The sequence below is a fragment of the Benincasa hispida genome, chromosome 1 (assembly GCF_027475165.1).
Source record: "Benincasa hispida cultivar pf3 chromosome 1, pf3_genome.v1.1, whole genome shotgun sequence".
Classification (NCBI taxonomy): domain Eukaryota; kingdom Viridiplantae; phylum Streptophyta; class Magnoliopsida; order Cucurbitales; family Cucurbitaceae; genus Benincasa; species Benincasa hispida.
In genome coordinates this window covers 14,409,052-14,423,123 of record NC_143478.1, presented here as the reverse complement: position 1 = coordinate 14,423,123, position 14,072 = coordinate 14,409,052, and the positions used below count along the sequence as shown (strand labels likewise).

Below are 14,072 nucleotides of genomic sequence, written 5' to 3'. Positions count from 1 at the left end.
TATTGACTATAACTAAAAGCAACTAAAAACAAACAATTAAGTTTTATTAGTATTTTTTTAAAAAATTAAAAAAGTAGATATTTAATCATGGGCCGTGAAGAGACAGAAAGGGCAGGCCCAGGAAGAAAGAAAAGGAATATCTTACACGGTGCCTTCTGCTATTAAAACCGTCGGATCAATTTCTTCTTCACATATCCTCATTTCATCACTATAAACCCTACCTCTCTCGCCTGCTATGGCGTTATCACTTCTTCGAGCTATGGCTTCCGCCTCCCCCTCTGCCTCCGCCTACACCGCTCGCCTCTCCCTTCTTCAAAGGCGTCTCTTCTCCTCCTCATCTACTCTTACACATCCTCCTTCACTCCCTTCTCTCACTCTCTGCCGTCGATCTCTCCCTCCCCTTTCCCATGCTGTTCGATCTATCCCTTCCGCCTCCAGGTTCACCTCGATTCGTTGCCGCGTCAATCGGTCTGGTAACTCGTCTTACTCTCCCCTTAATTCTAATTCCAACTTCAGTGATCGTCCACCCACTGAGATGGCACCTCTCTTCCCTGGCTGTGACTATGAGCACTGGCTCATTGTCATGGACAAGCCTGGTGGTGAGGGTGCCACTAAGCAGCAGATGATTGATTGCTATATTCAGACCCTCGCTAAAGTTGTTGGCAGGTACTTTTTGATTATGTGATGTATCTCCTTCTTCATTTGTTTGCGCTATCTGTTGGTCTGATTTTGTCCCCGTTTTTGTGTTTTGACCAGTGAAGAAGAAGCGAAGAAGAAGATTTATAACGTTTCTTGTGAGAGGTATTTTGGGTTTGGGTGTGAGCTCGATGAAGAGACCTCCAACAAGCTCGAAGGTATGTGTTGTGTTGATGTCAATTATCTTCTGTTTTCGTCTTCTTGTGCCATAACGTACTGGCCATGATTATTTCCTTTCTTGCATTTCAATTTTAAGGGATTGATAACTGTGAAGCTGTGTGTTATTTAGCTATATTGAAGTCGTGATGCTTGTATTTGACGATTTTTGTTGGAATCTTTGTCTACAGGCTTGCCAGGAGTTCTATTTGTTCTTCCTGATTCTTATGTTGACCCTGAGTATAAAGACTATGGGGGTAAGTGTCTGAAACTTTTTTTTTTCCTTCATTTTTTTGGGTCTTGCATCAAATCCCGATCAAAGAGTTCTTGAGAGATAATGAGATTGACACCTAGAAGGTCCATCTTGGCAGAGTCTCTTTTGGCAGTTGTGGGGTTTAATTGATTGACTTATTAATATCCTTCTTTGGGATTCTGTGCTTGATTCTCATTGTGGAGATGAACCATAATCCTATTCCTGCCCATAGTCCACTGACAACCATTTGAACATGCTATATTATAATAATCTGTTTATAAGCATTGTTGTAACAGGTGAGAGCATATGTAAGAAATTTAACATATGACATTAAAGTCCATCTTGGCAAAGCTAATCCAGTCTCTTAGACAATGTTTAGTTTTGAATGCTAATGGACTTAGAATAAATGTCACTCTTGACTGTCCTGCACTTTATATTCTTTCTGGAGATGCAGGTCAGTAGAGATGAGACATTATGTATGTTTGTCGTGCATTGATATCCGTTCTAACTAATCGTCCTTAAAATTATTTTATAAATATTATCTTGACATCTTATAAAGTGCGAGAAACATGACTTGTGGATGCAAACAGGAAAAGTTATGATAGAGTCCATCTTGGAAAAGCTAAATCAGTCACTTAGGCAATTTTAAGTTTTGAATACTAATGTACTCACAACAAATGCACTCTAGACTGTTCTGAGATTTTATATATATTGTGGAGATTCAGATCATTAGAGATGATAAATTAACTTTGCGCTAATTCACTGAAATTTATTTGAAGTGCTTTTTTTTAACCTCATTCCTATTTCAGTCCCTTTGTTTTGATTGTATGGAGGAGTATGGAAAGAAAAATATTTTGCTTCTCTATAGGGTATTGCAGAATGGGTTACAGTCCATCTTGGCAAATCTAAATTAGTCCTTTGGACAATGTTTAGCTTTGAATGCTAATGGACTTACAATAAATGTCTCTCTTGACTGTTCTGTGCTCTTTATACTTTGTGGAGATGCAGATCAGTAGAGATGAAACATTAAATTCTGCTTGAATGTTTTGTTAAATAGCTTTCTAGGATCCTATATATGGAGGTGAAACTTTACTGTGACAGTATTGAGAAGTTTTTGAAGAAAAAGCGATTGCTATTAGTCTTGCAACAGTTAGCTTGTTGACTGTGCACAGTCCATCTTGGCAGACCTAAACTAGTCTTTCAGACAATGTTTAGTTTTGAATGCTAATGGACTTACATCAAATGTCTCTCTTGACTGTTCTGTGCTCCTTTTACTTTGTAGAGTTGCAGATCAGTAGAGATGGAACATTAAAGTTTGTTTAAATGTATTTGAGTCTATCTTCGCAGTTTAGTTTTGATTCCTGATATATTATGCCAAATAGCTTTCTTGCATCACATATTCATTAGTAGTGGAAGCTTGTGGTTGATAGTATGAACGAAAACTAGATTGCTTCTCCAATGAGTTATCTAAAGAATGTGTACAGTCTATCTTGGCAAACCTAAAACAGTCTTGAAGACAATGATTAGTTTTGAATGCTAATGGACTTACAGCAAATGTCTCTTTAGACTGTTCTGTGCTCTTTAAACTTTGTGGAGATGCAGATCAGTAGAGAAGAAACATCCAGCTTGCTTATAATGTTTTGAAGACTTATCCTTGCGGTGCTTACTTTTTAGTGCTGATAAATTTGGACGTAGCTTTCTAGCAGCATCCTAAAAATTTGGAGTTGGGAATATCTTTTTCACTCAATACAGCAATTTCATTCATAGAAACCATCTCAACTCATGAAGCCAAATAATTTTGGTTGAGAAGGTCAAAGTTTTGAGTGCTCGTATTTCATAAACTTGAAGCATGTTAGGACTTGATAGATGATAATTGTCAACTGATAATGCTAACCCCACTGATTTTGTTGGGTGCAGCTGAGTTGTTCGTGAATGGAGAGATTGTTCAAAGGCCACCAGAGAGACAGAGAAGGGTGGAACCACAGCCCCAGAGAGCTCAGGATAGACCGAGATATAATGACAGAACCCGCTATGTGAGACGCCGAGAAAATGCAAGGTGATGCATTTGAGACATTGAGAAAATGTGCATATATGACTAAAGGGAAAGGGAATCTGAAATATCTGGAAAGGCAAATTGGAGAACTTGAGGAATTTTAGAAACATTAAACTGAAGTTATTTGTTTGGTAGAAGAGTCATGTTCAGTAGATGTTAACTTTTGCCGATGAACATGGATAAATATCTTTATGGCGTTCCTAGTGAATGTTTATTGAGTTTGCTTAGTTCTGAACGTGTGCACATTTGAAGTCTAAGCAAGAGCTATGTGAGTGGACTTGTGGGCGTTTAGGGAAAGTTTGATATAGCCTTATTCAAAGTCTTAGTACAAAGGCTTTCGACTTTTTTAGTTCTCTAAAATTTGATATAATCTATAACCTTCGTGAAAATTTAATAACAAGCTTGGGAAGCTTTGCAAGTGACCCCTTGATGTTGAAATTGTCTTTTATCTTTACTATATGGTGGTTGAGGTATTTAAATCGAGTTTGCAAAAGCTTCTTCTAACGGTTGGTTTATATAATTTATTAAACTCTTGCCAATGGGTTAATTAATAATAATGATTATTATTATTTTTAACTTTGAAGGAATGAGTATGTGCCAATTAGTGTGAAACTTGTGCTTGCTTTGGCTACTTGTTTATGGTAGCGTGTATAGAATAATCTCTAATTTATTTTGCACTTGGATACGCTCCTTAGATTTAAATAAAGCCCTCAAGGAGCCATTATAAGTTTCACACGCTAATAAAAAACTATTAAATTGAATCAAACTTAACCCATTGGCAAGAGTTTTGCGGATTGGCGAGGCAGCGAGTCCAGCGTCAGGCTTTATTACTGGTTTGCCAAAGAGACTAATGGCTTTGTTTCTTAAGTAAGCATCACCAACTAAATTCTTTGCTTTTTGATTCGTTTAGTTCACTGTCTATCTTTGAATTGAATCAAGAGTCAACCACCCCTTGTAATTGAATCAATAAGTGGGAGGTACTCAAGATAGAGATTAGGATAGTTCATCCACTACTCTCTTTTCGACAGACTGCTCGAATGGACAAACTCATAAAGAGAACTCCATTTTAAGCATTCCGTTGGATTATTTCCAATCTTCTTATTTTAAGATCAAAATCTGGGGATAGGGATCAACAAGTTATTGAAAATTGTTTTTCTCGCCAAACCGAATTGCTTTATCAATGATTGGACCATAGGTGCGATGATTTACTTCACGGGCGAGGTCTCTGGTTCAAGTCCAGGATGACCCAGCTACACCAAGGAAAAGAATAATAGTTGGATACGCATTAAGTGAGTTATAAGTGCTCATTCTATCAACTTGAAATCGGTGGTCCAAACATTCTAAAATAATAAAATAATTAAAATGGATAACACTTTTAGGATTACTTATTAAGTTTGTAGCAACATTTTTAGAGAATTGCAAATATCGTAAAATTTATCATTGACAGATTTTTATTAGTGATAGACTTCACGAGACTCAATGACTTGGAGAATCTAAATTTTGCTATATTTGTACATTCTTTTATATTGCGTTATACCTATAAATACTTTGGGTTGATTGATATATTTGTAACTCCACTTTTTCTATTGAGAAAAAAAAAATAAAAAATATGTATCAACAAAAAAAAATTGCAATAAATAACATTTTCAGAGATAATAATAAACTGTATATCAATATTTTTAAAGAATTGTAACTATATCAAAATCTACAAGTGATAGACTATCATTAATAGACTTCTATCAGTGATATTTTTTACATTGTACTACATTTGCTAATATTTTGGACGAGATTTGGTATATTCCTAACTATCCCAAAAACAAACCAACAAACACAAACAAACGGAAATTTATGGGCTTTTACTTGACCTTCCATCCTCAGCCCAAAGAGAGCATTATCCAACCCAACAACAAAAGAAGCTTATCCCCTTCTCCTTCAGAAATTCAACCAGACGCTTCCCCAACTTACAAAGATAACGATCAGAAACAATGGCTGCTTCCGTAGTCTTAGGCTTCACGCCGGCCACTTCTTCCGGTGTAATGGCAGCTTCCTCAACCAAACTTCAATTCACAACTAAACCCAATTCCGAGCTAGGGTTTCTCACTTCTCAATTAGCCGGCATCAAAATCTCCTCCAACCACTCGCTGATCTCCCCCTCACCAATTTCTGCTCCTCTCAGACCTGCTCTTCAACCTGTTGCTCGTAATATCCCCTCTTCTCGACTCTTGCTTAATATGATTCATTTTCTTGTTTTTCATTCCTCAACTTCAACCCTTTTTGGGCTCTAATTGATTTGTATATTTGAAGCATTTCCTATTTGAATTAGGTTTCTAAATCACCCATGTTCTGGTTCCAATTTGGGCTATCTAGAATTTCTATTTGAATTGGAATGTTGTGAGAATTGGGAACCATCTCAATCTTGGTGGTCTGATTGTTTGTTGTTTCAGGTAGAGTTTGTCCCTTTACTGGAAAGAAAGCAAATAAGAAGAACTTAGTTTCTTTCTCCAACCACAAGACCAAGAAGTTGCAGTTTGTAAATCTTCAATACAAGAAGGTTTGGTGGGAAGCTGGGAAGCGTTTTGTTAAGCTACGCTTGTCAACTAAGGCTTTGAAGACCATTGAGAAGAATGGACTTGATGCTGTGGCTAAGAAGGCAGGGATTGATCTTCGTAAGGAATGATATGGTACTTCATGTCACTTTAATTTTACTCTTTTTAGAATTCGATGAAGATTTGTTTAATTACACTATCATGTTGTATCCTGCTGTTTTTGCTTATTCTTGTTGTTAGTGAACTATTTATTTTTAATGGTCACAATATTCTTATATCTTTGTTTTTCCTCCATTTGGCAATGAAGCTGAAATCTGAAATCCATCCCTTTTCCTTTCAGGGTTTCACGAATGATTCGATTTTTTAGTAGTCCAGCTAGAGTGGTCTTACAAATTTGATGCTAAATCCTAAAATTCTTCATCAAATTAGGTATCATTTGGAGGTAACTCCAAAGCCTAGAACTTAATGCTGTAGAGAGTTGAATACATTTTGTGGCTGAATTTTTCATGCTTAATGATTTCTGCATTTGAACCTATGATTTCAACTTGAGCTGGCCTTCCAAATAGTTAATTTAATTTCAGAAGATTTCTTCATCTTCCCCTTGCCCTTGGGAACAATGCATCAATCCAGAAGGGGCAGCAGTGTGTTTTAGTAAATGAAGCCAAGTATTTTAACCCATTTAAGAATAACGAAAAGGTTGGTTCCTGTCAAAGTGAGTTTGACTTAGTGATATTAACATAACCTCCAGGTTCAATATCCCATGACTTAGTGATATTAACATAACCTCCAGGTTCAATATCCCATGTGCAGTTGCATTTTTCTTAACTTCTTGAATCATCTTTATAACTTAAGAGAAACTTTATCTTAATGTGTTTGACAATTTAAGAGCTGAGAGTTTGAAGCATCATTATTAATTTTTCTGAAGAATTTATTTGAAATGACTTTTTAAATGCTTTTAAAAAAATTAATGCAAAAGAAAAAATGATCAATACGGAAAAGATCATTCCAAACATACTCAAATATTGAAAATGAATGAATGAGAAATGTTATATAATGTTCAATGAGAATAGTAAGAGAGTCTAACTTTAACGAGTTCAATTTGATACAGTATTTATTATTTACATAGTTAATTATAATTTTCTTTTTAATGAACTTGAAAAAGTAATTATAAGACAGAGATTAATATCAAATGTACAAACATTACAAGTGATCAATACCCCATATTTATTATCATTATTATTTTTTTTCGTCAAGTGAGCGTAACTCCACGATAATTGGCATGCCTTCTTTTGAGACTAATGGTTCAATTCTCATATTCCACTGTACTATAAAATAATATTTATCATATAAAAATATAAAAATACTAATATTTGGTGCCACAGTTGAATTGAACTTCTATTTACCTGGCCAACTTGGGGAATAATGTTTCACTAATCCGCTTTACAGATCAAACTACTAAATTTTAATGTTCATATCTCTATAAAAGAAAGTGAAGAAAAAGAAAAAAAGGTTGGCTAGAAAACTTCGTTTACACATTTCTGCTCTTTTATTTACACACTACTTTGTGACAATCATCTAATACATCCCTAATCCTGAAAAATAAAATGCAGCAAGCAAGAAAATCTTGAGTAAAACCTTAGAGTTAGGATACGGCTTCTCTATGTCGAGAAAGCAAGTGTTCATCATCTGAAAGGTTCAACTGGTGCTGACTCTTCAAGCAGAGTTGCAGCTTCAAAGCATTCAGCAACCTCCAGTGCCGATGCCCCAACGTCAGCTTTATATAGCATCCCGAGACTGTACCACGCAGATGGATTTGCTTGATCTAGTCGAAGGGCATCGGTTAGCAAGCTTCTTACTACAGGAAATGACTGACTGCCGCCTAACTGTTGGAGAAGACAGGCAGTGGATATCAAGCTGGGAACATGGCTGGGATCAATGTCCAATGCTTTGTTGTATGCTTGCAGAGCATCTCGCGGAAGACCCTTTGACTCGTAGAGTAAACCTAGCAGTTCATCGAGTTATGAATTCATTATTCAGTATAGATATCACAGCTTGATGACATTCTTTATCAACACGCTTCGATGGGGAAATTTTGAATCAAAACTGAGTTGATTACTAGTAATGAGTCTTTCTTTTCTTTATAATTTTTTAGAGTCTTGAAAGCAACAAGCCAACAGGAAACCACAGGCCTCTAAAAGTAAAAAATGCCCACATAAGAGAAATACAACTAAACTAAATGTTTTCTGAAGAACTAACTCTATAATGTGTCAATTTAATTCTTAGCAACTTACTAAGCAGCATGGAGAAGTTGAATCGAGCAATTGATCCAAAAATTAACAGAATGTGTGGAAGCCTCAAATTGAAAAGTATTTGAGCCACACAGTAAATGGGGATGATGTTTTACCTGTGGAATGCCATTTGGAAGCAGAATACGGATTGATTGCCTCCAATTTTGACAGACAGATCTCCGCGTCCCGCCACTGAGACAAGCTTGTGTAAATATTGGCCAAGTCATGCCACGTATCTACTTCCAGACTTCTGTCAGATTTTCTCACATCCTGCATGAAGGTGAAGAAACAAAGGAACAAATGAACTAATATTAACTCAGCTTGATGGCCATAGTCTATGAAGTATGGAGGATATGGATCCGATTTTGTATGGAAACATGAGACACATATACAACACAGATACGGTGGCATGCCATTTACCATTTTTAACAAATCTAGGACACAAACATAACAATGATGTGTTTATTTAAACATGCATTTTAAAACAATATGAAAATTTAAACCCAACAAGTTTATAGATTGATATGCTTAAAAATGAGTTTGAAATATATTTCACTCAAAATTCATAATTTTTGTCCAATATTATTGTGTCTATTGAATATGTTTAACAAGTGTTCAATCTCTAATAAATGTTGGATTAATATGACTTTGTGCAACTAGTATTTAACACATATCTATTGTGCTACTTGTTCAATTCGTGTCCAATGTGGTATATTTATTTAAATGTGCATTTTTAAACAATATGAAATTTCAAACTCAAACAAGGTTTTGGATTGATATGCTTAAAATGAGTTTGATGTATTTCACTCAAAATTCATTATTTTTGTCCCATATTATTATGTGTCTATTGAGTATGCTTAACAAGTGTTCAATCTCTAATAAATGTGGATTAATATAACTCTGTGCAATTAGTATTTAACACATATCTATTGTATTACCAAATATTCAATTCGTGTCCAACAAGTATAGGAGTGTCCAAGTGTCAACGTGTTGACGTTAGCCAAATTGAGACATAGGTTCATCAAATTATGAATCTCTCATTCAAATACCCCATATAATAAGATCACAAGAAAAGGCTCCTAATACGGATTCCCTTACCTTCGGAAGCATCTTTCCACTACTTTTGGTCTGGACTTGAATTATAGCAAGAAGATGACTATATGTTTCTATACCGTTCTTCAACTGGCCCTGCGCAATCTGGAGTTTAGCTTTAGTTCGTAAGAGTTTCCCCTGTTCCCACTTCCCTGTCTGCTCAAGAGCAGCATTGAGAACAGTCTCCGCATCCACAAACCGTTTTTGGGCAGACAATATTCTAGCCAAGAGTATGTAAGACTTCAGACTAGAGCCTGCCTCGAGTTTCACTAGCTGTTTTGCATAGTATAAAGCAATATCCAGCTTCCTCTGTTCAGCATACTCAAGACAAATATGATAAACAATGAATGGATCTCTTTGTCTCATCAATTGCTCACCAGTTTGTAGCGCCTTAAGTGCTTCAGACTGCTTCAATGTTTTCTGAGAATCCGAAGCAACTGATTTTGACATAGCTGACAATAACACACCAAGTAAGCAATTAGCAACAGAAGTCATCTGGATGCATTTACCATGCAGCTCTGAAAGCACTCTCAATGTGTATGTGACCCCCTCATCAAGACAAACCAAATTTTCTCCACAGAGCTTTGAAGCCAGCAACAATTCCAGTAAGCAGTCTACGTTCTCTATGTTACTCAAGAAGTTCTTCAAAAGATTCAATGCAACTAAGCTTTTACCTTCCCCATAGTAACAAAGTGCTAGGGTGCAGTATTTTTCTTTTCGTCCTATAATTCCAGGAGGCAATTGTTCAACCTCATTTGCTAGAGCTCCAAATTCCCCTGAAATAGACAATGCAAATGAGAGATGCTCTAGTATTGACGGGTCCCATACAATCAATCCAAGTATATATTTTCTCATCAGATCCATTAACAGAAGAATTGCCTCTTCCATATTATTTCTTGGCACAAACGAGCTTTCCATCTGTGAACGAAGAGTTGGAGGACTTGCATCACAACCACTATAGAGAAGGAATATTGCAAACTCTTTTTCTATTTTTGCTCTGGTTTCCGTTTCCAGATTCCATTGATAGAGAAGAGCACGCCTATATGACAAGATAGATTCATCTGGAGAACCAGCAGATTTCCACAATTCTGGAAGTAAGTAAACAGCCTTCGTTAGTGTCTCTTGCAATTTACAATCAATAGCAAAGTTTTCTGGTAAGCCTTCTGGTAATGCCGATTCAACAGTGTCTAAAATTAGTTTGCATGATTTCGCCGCCTCTGCAGATCATGGACAAAAAGGAAAGATTATGAATACAGATGGAGAGAAAAAGGCATCCTTTGAAAATGGTAAAGCAGAAGGGGGGGAGAGAAAAGAGAAACTACCTACAAACCTTCCTAAACCCTGCAATGATTTTGCTTTCAGAAAAATAGCTTCAAGAAGTAAACTAATGGCATGCATGGACATAGTAGGCACAACATCACTTTGTGATTGGCGCCTATTTTGTTCATATCTCGTTGAAATAGAAGCTTTTATCCTGGAAATTACAGCAGCAATATCTATTCCTTCAAAAACATGAAGAGCAGCTTCTATGTTACCCTTTTGATACTCCAGCCTTCCAAGTAAGGCACGTGCTTCCTAGAAAATTTTAAGTACTGTAGCTGTTCAGTTTCATTAATAGCAAATATGATATTTCAAATATCCTTGGACACTCTCTACAATGTGCTTTTAAAAGAGTAATTTTCCTTACGTTAGGTCATACATGGTCAAATGACTGCATCAAAAGTGCTTTTATACACTTAGAAAGTCATTCTAAACAGACCTTGAATCTACAAGCAACTTGAAGACTTTCAACAAACACCAACTTTAGTTGAGTCAATTTCTCAATCTTCTACAACGTGAATACATAGAGACAAATCTTCCAAATAAAGAAGACAGTAATTCATTAACGCATCTGCCTCATGAAAGTAACCATTTCAGGCGATGTCCTCAACAAAAAAAAGAAGAATAATAAATAAAAAAAAAAATACAATGAGCTAATCCTATACCAAGAACACAGTGAGTTTCTTGCCTCTTTCCTTAAAAACAATGGTTTCATAATTGAAGATGACTGCATCAAAAGTGCTTTTATACACTTAGAAAGTCATTCTAAACAGACCTTGAATCTACAAGCAACTTGAAGACTTTCAACAAACACCAACTTTAGTTGAGTCAATTTCTCAATCTTCTACAACGTGAATACATAGAGACAAATCTTCCAAATAAAGAAGACAGTAATTCATTAACGCATCTGCCTCATGAAAGTAACCATTTCAGGCGATGTCCTCAACAAAAAAAAGAAGAATAATAAATAAAAAAAAAAATACAATGAGCTAATCCTATACCAAGAACACAGTGAGTTTCTTGCCTCTTTCCTTAAAAACAATGGTTTCATAATTGAAGATAGACAGACCTCATAATTCAAATAGCCACTCTCACGAAGAGATGATTCAGCTTCTTCAATGTTGCCATTATCCACCTTTGGTTCCACCTCACCCGTTCGGGATGAAAAACCACTAGCTGAATAGTCTCGAGTTGCCAGAGAATCTGATGAATGAATCATTTCATCTCTTAACTGATCCCCTGGACGAATACAATTTATCATCTTCCTGAACTTACTCTTGAGGCCAAAAATTTGTTCGTCAATCCAGGCCTTTGCTCTCATGCTGGCTCATTCCACCTGAAGAACTGCAAAAACAGATGGAATAAAAGTGGGGGGATAAACAAAAGATTAAAACTTCTTAAACAAGTTTCTGTAAGGCACACAGCTCGAGATTTGAGAAAATTACAAAAATAGAATGCCCAATTCCTAATCAGTAAAACCTTGTACTACAAGATTCAATTTGAAAAATGAACGGTTTAGGAATTGAGAAAGGTCGACTCAATAGTTCTTCCAAAATTCCTACTAGCATAGAATATTGGAACCCATCAAATTTTCCAGTATAATTTTCAACGACTCGTTAAATACCTGTCAAATAACAAATATTAAGCACGAAAGAAACCCATAACAGGGAAAGAACAAGGAAATGATGAAAGTTATGGAGAAAACCATAAGCAGTGACAAAATGAAATCAAACTCACTATAAGTAGACATCATAATGCAGGAAAATTATATGATTACTAAAGGTAAAGAGGATGAAAAAAGAAAGAGAAACCCACAGGAGCATCATGAAGGAGAGGTAATGCGATGAGAGCAAACATCAACAAAAAGAAAAGTAAAACCTTTAGGCCAAGAAAAGTCATCGAGCGAGCCCACAAAACATCAACTCCACCGTGCATTCTCCAATTCTCTCAAAAGAAAGAAAGCCATCTAACTTATCTTCCTAACCAAGAATCCAAGGTCCCAATGAGTATACTTTCTTTCTGGGGTTTCCTTTTTACTTTTTAATCTTTCATTTCCTTACGGCACAGTGCAAATTTGTATTCAAAGTCAAAGCACAGACCTGGAATCCTGACAATACACATTCATTAGTTCTCCCTTCAACGTGTGAACACGCATAATTTTGTTCTAAATATTTTAACCAGTCCAAAATCTCACAAATTTGTGCCAATAAGTATTAAAATAATGGGCAAGGGCAATTTCCAATGAAAATTAATATGCAGGGCAGGGCCCATTTTGAAAACCCCTCCCTTACAAGTCAACAATTGCCCGAATACAGAAGGAACTGTTACTGAAAAGTATGAATTAAAGAGGTATTTGGGATTGGGAGCAAATCATTGGTAAAAATTGGAATACAAACAAAAATTAAGAGAAAATGGAAAGCAATTTTGGGGATTGAAAGTAAAACCTGGTGAGTTACCTACGAAAGTGGAGGACAAGCTGTTTCCCATTAAAATGATTAAATGAAACTGGAGACGGATGAAAGGTAAGGACATCAGATACAGAGATGGCTACTAAATGCAAAAGCGCTTTAAACAACCGAACTCCTGCCTCTGTCATTATTGAATTGAATGCCAATTGAATTCGATTCAATTCGGTATTCACAATGCTTGTTTGTTGGGTTCCTTCGAATGACAGCCAAAACTGGGACTCCGACGAGTGAAATCGGTCGGAGTAGAGCCAAAATTCAACCGTATTCTGCATCCTTTTTCTTTCCTTTAACTTTCTCTTTTGTCTTCAATGGTGATCGTAATGGAACACTGGCAATCCCGAGCCTCCACCCAACCCCTGCCCTGCCCTACCCCCAATTCAAAGCTATTTCCAAAAAGCATAGACTTTCTTTTTCTCAAAAATAACTTTTATGGAGAGTTAAGTTTCAAAATGTTTAGGCTACATGTTTGGGGTGTCATCTAACCAAACCGATCAATCCAACCTAATCTATATGATTTGGTTTGGGTTATCAATTCAGATTGATTCAAATAAATGAAAATTAGATTTTTATATAAAAAACTATCTTTAGGCCCTATATTTAAAAAATGTCTTTAAATTTAAATTTTTTCAAGAAAAACTTTTAATATTATTTTGGAATAAATTTACTTTTTTTTTTATTATTTTTATTCCCGATTTTTATATACATTTCCCTATTTTCAAAATTTTCTTAATGATAGAGAGAGAAATTGCATTTATTATGGAGAAAGAAAATTCTAATATGATTTTTTTTTTATATATATATTTTCAAATGGAGAGAGAAAATGCATTTGTTTAGATTTTTTCCTTTATTTAATTTAATTGGGAGAGAAAATACATTTAATGATTTTTTTTCTATTTTTTTTCGTTTCACAAAAAAAGCATGAAACGAAAAAAAAATAGAAAAAAAATCATTAAATGTATTTTTGTGGATTCATGATTATTTAAAATATACCTCAGAACATTTTGTTTGGTATTTGAAAATATTCTAACCAATATATGAAATATACCACAGTATATAAATTCAATATTTGACATAAATCGCCCTATAATGCATTTATTATGAAGAGAGAAAATGTATTTATTATGATTTTTTCCTTTTTTGATTGTAGAGATAAAATACATTTGATATGTTGTTTTACATTTTCATTTGGAGAGAATGACA

At 35.4% G+C, this 14,072-nt stretch overlaps 3 protein-coding genes across 13 annotated transcripts; 2 read left to right on the top strand and 1 right to left on the bottom strand.

Moving 5' to 3' along the window:
- The first annotated feature begins 113 nt into the window (after positions 1–113).
- LOC150038258 (multiple organellar RNA editing factor 2, chloroplastic-like) lies at positions 114–3,596 on the top strand. The gene is made up of 4 exons (XM_090317381.1): positions 114–666; positions 757–854; positions 1,044–1,109; positions 3,023–3,596. The coding sequence occupies exons 1-4, from the start codon at positions 236–238 to the stop codon at positions 3,163–3,165; spliced, it is 738 nt and encodes a 245-aa protein (XP_090173507.1). The 5' UTR covers positions 114–235; the 3' UTR covers positions 3,166–3,596.
- Positions 3,597–5,025: 1,429 nt separating this feature from the next.
- On the top strand, positions 5,026–6,248 carry PRPL28 (Ribosomal L28 family). Of its 2 annotated transcripts, XM_039029132.2 has the most exons (3): positions 5,026–5,357; positions 5,603–5,839; positions 6,045–6,248. In XM_039029132.2, exons 1-2 carry the CDS (start codon positions 5,144–5,146, stop codon positions 5,833–5,835), a joined length of 447 nt encoding a protein of 148 aa, XP_038885060.2. In that variant the 5' UTR covers positions 5,026–5,143; the 3' UTR covers positions 5,836–5,839; positions 6,045–6,248. The 2 variants fall into 2 exon arrangements, with proteins under 2 accessions (XP_038885060.2, XP_038885053.2); XM_039029125.2 differs by lacking the exon at positions 6,045–6,248 and having other exon boundaries at positions 5,079–5,357; positions 5,603–5,981.
- An 825-nt stretch (positions 6,249–7,073) lies between these two features.
- On the bottom strand, positions 7,074–13,288 carry LOC120075562 (protein NPGR2-like). 10 transcript variants are annotated; one of them, XM_039029079.2, is made up of 7 exons: positions 12,861–13,288; positions 12,283–12,511; positions 11,474–11,748; positions 10,407–10,659; positions 9,091–10,301; positions 8,109–8,262; positions 7,074–7,706 (listed from the first exon to the last, which is right to left on the bottom strand). In XM_039029079.2, the coding sequence occupies exons 3-7, from the start codon at positions 11,723–11,725 to the stop codon at positions 7,387–7,389; spliced, it is 2,190 nt and encodes a 729-aa protein (XP_038885007.2). In that variant the 5' UTR covers positions 11,726–11,748; positions 12,283–12,511; positions 12,861–13,288; the 3' UTR covers positions 7,074–7,386. The 10 variants fall into 10 exon arrangements, with proteins under 10 accessions (XP_038885007.2, XP_090173478.1, XP_090173477.1 ...); XM_090317352.1 differs by having other exon boundaries at positions 12,220–12,503; positions 12,861–13,286; XM_090317351.1 differs by having other exon boundaries at positions 12,283–12,503; positions 12,861–13,142.
- Positions 13,289–14,072: the final 784 nt, after the last annotated feature.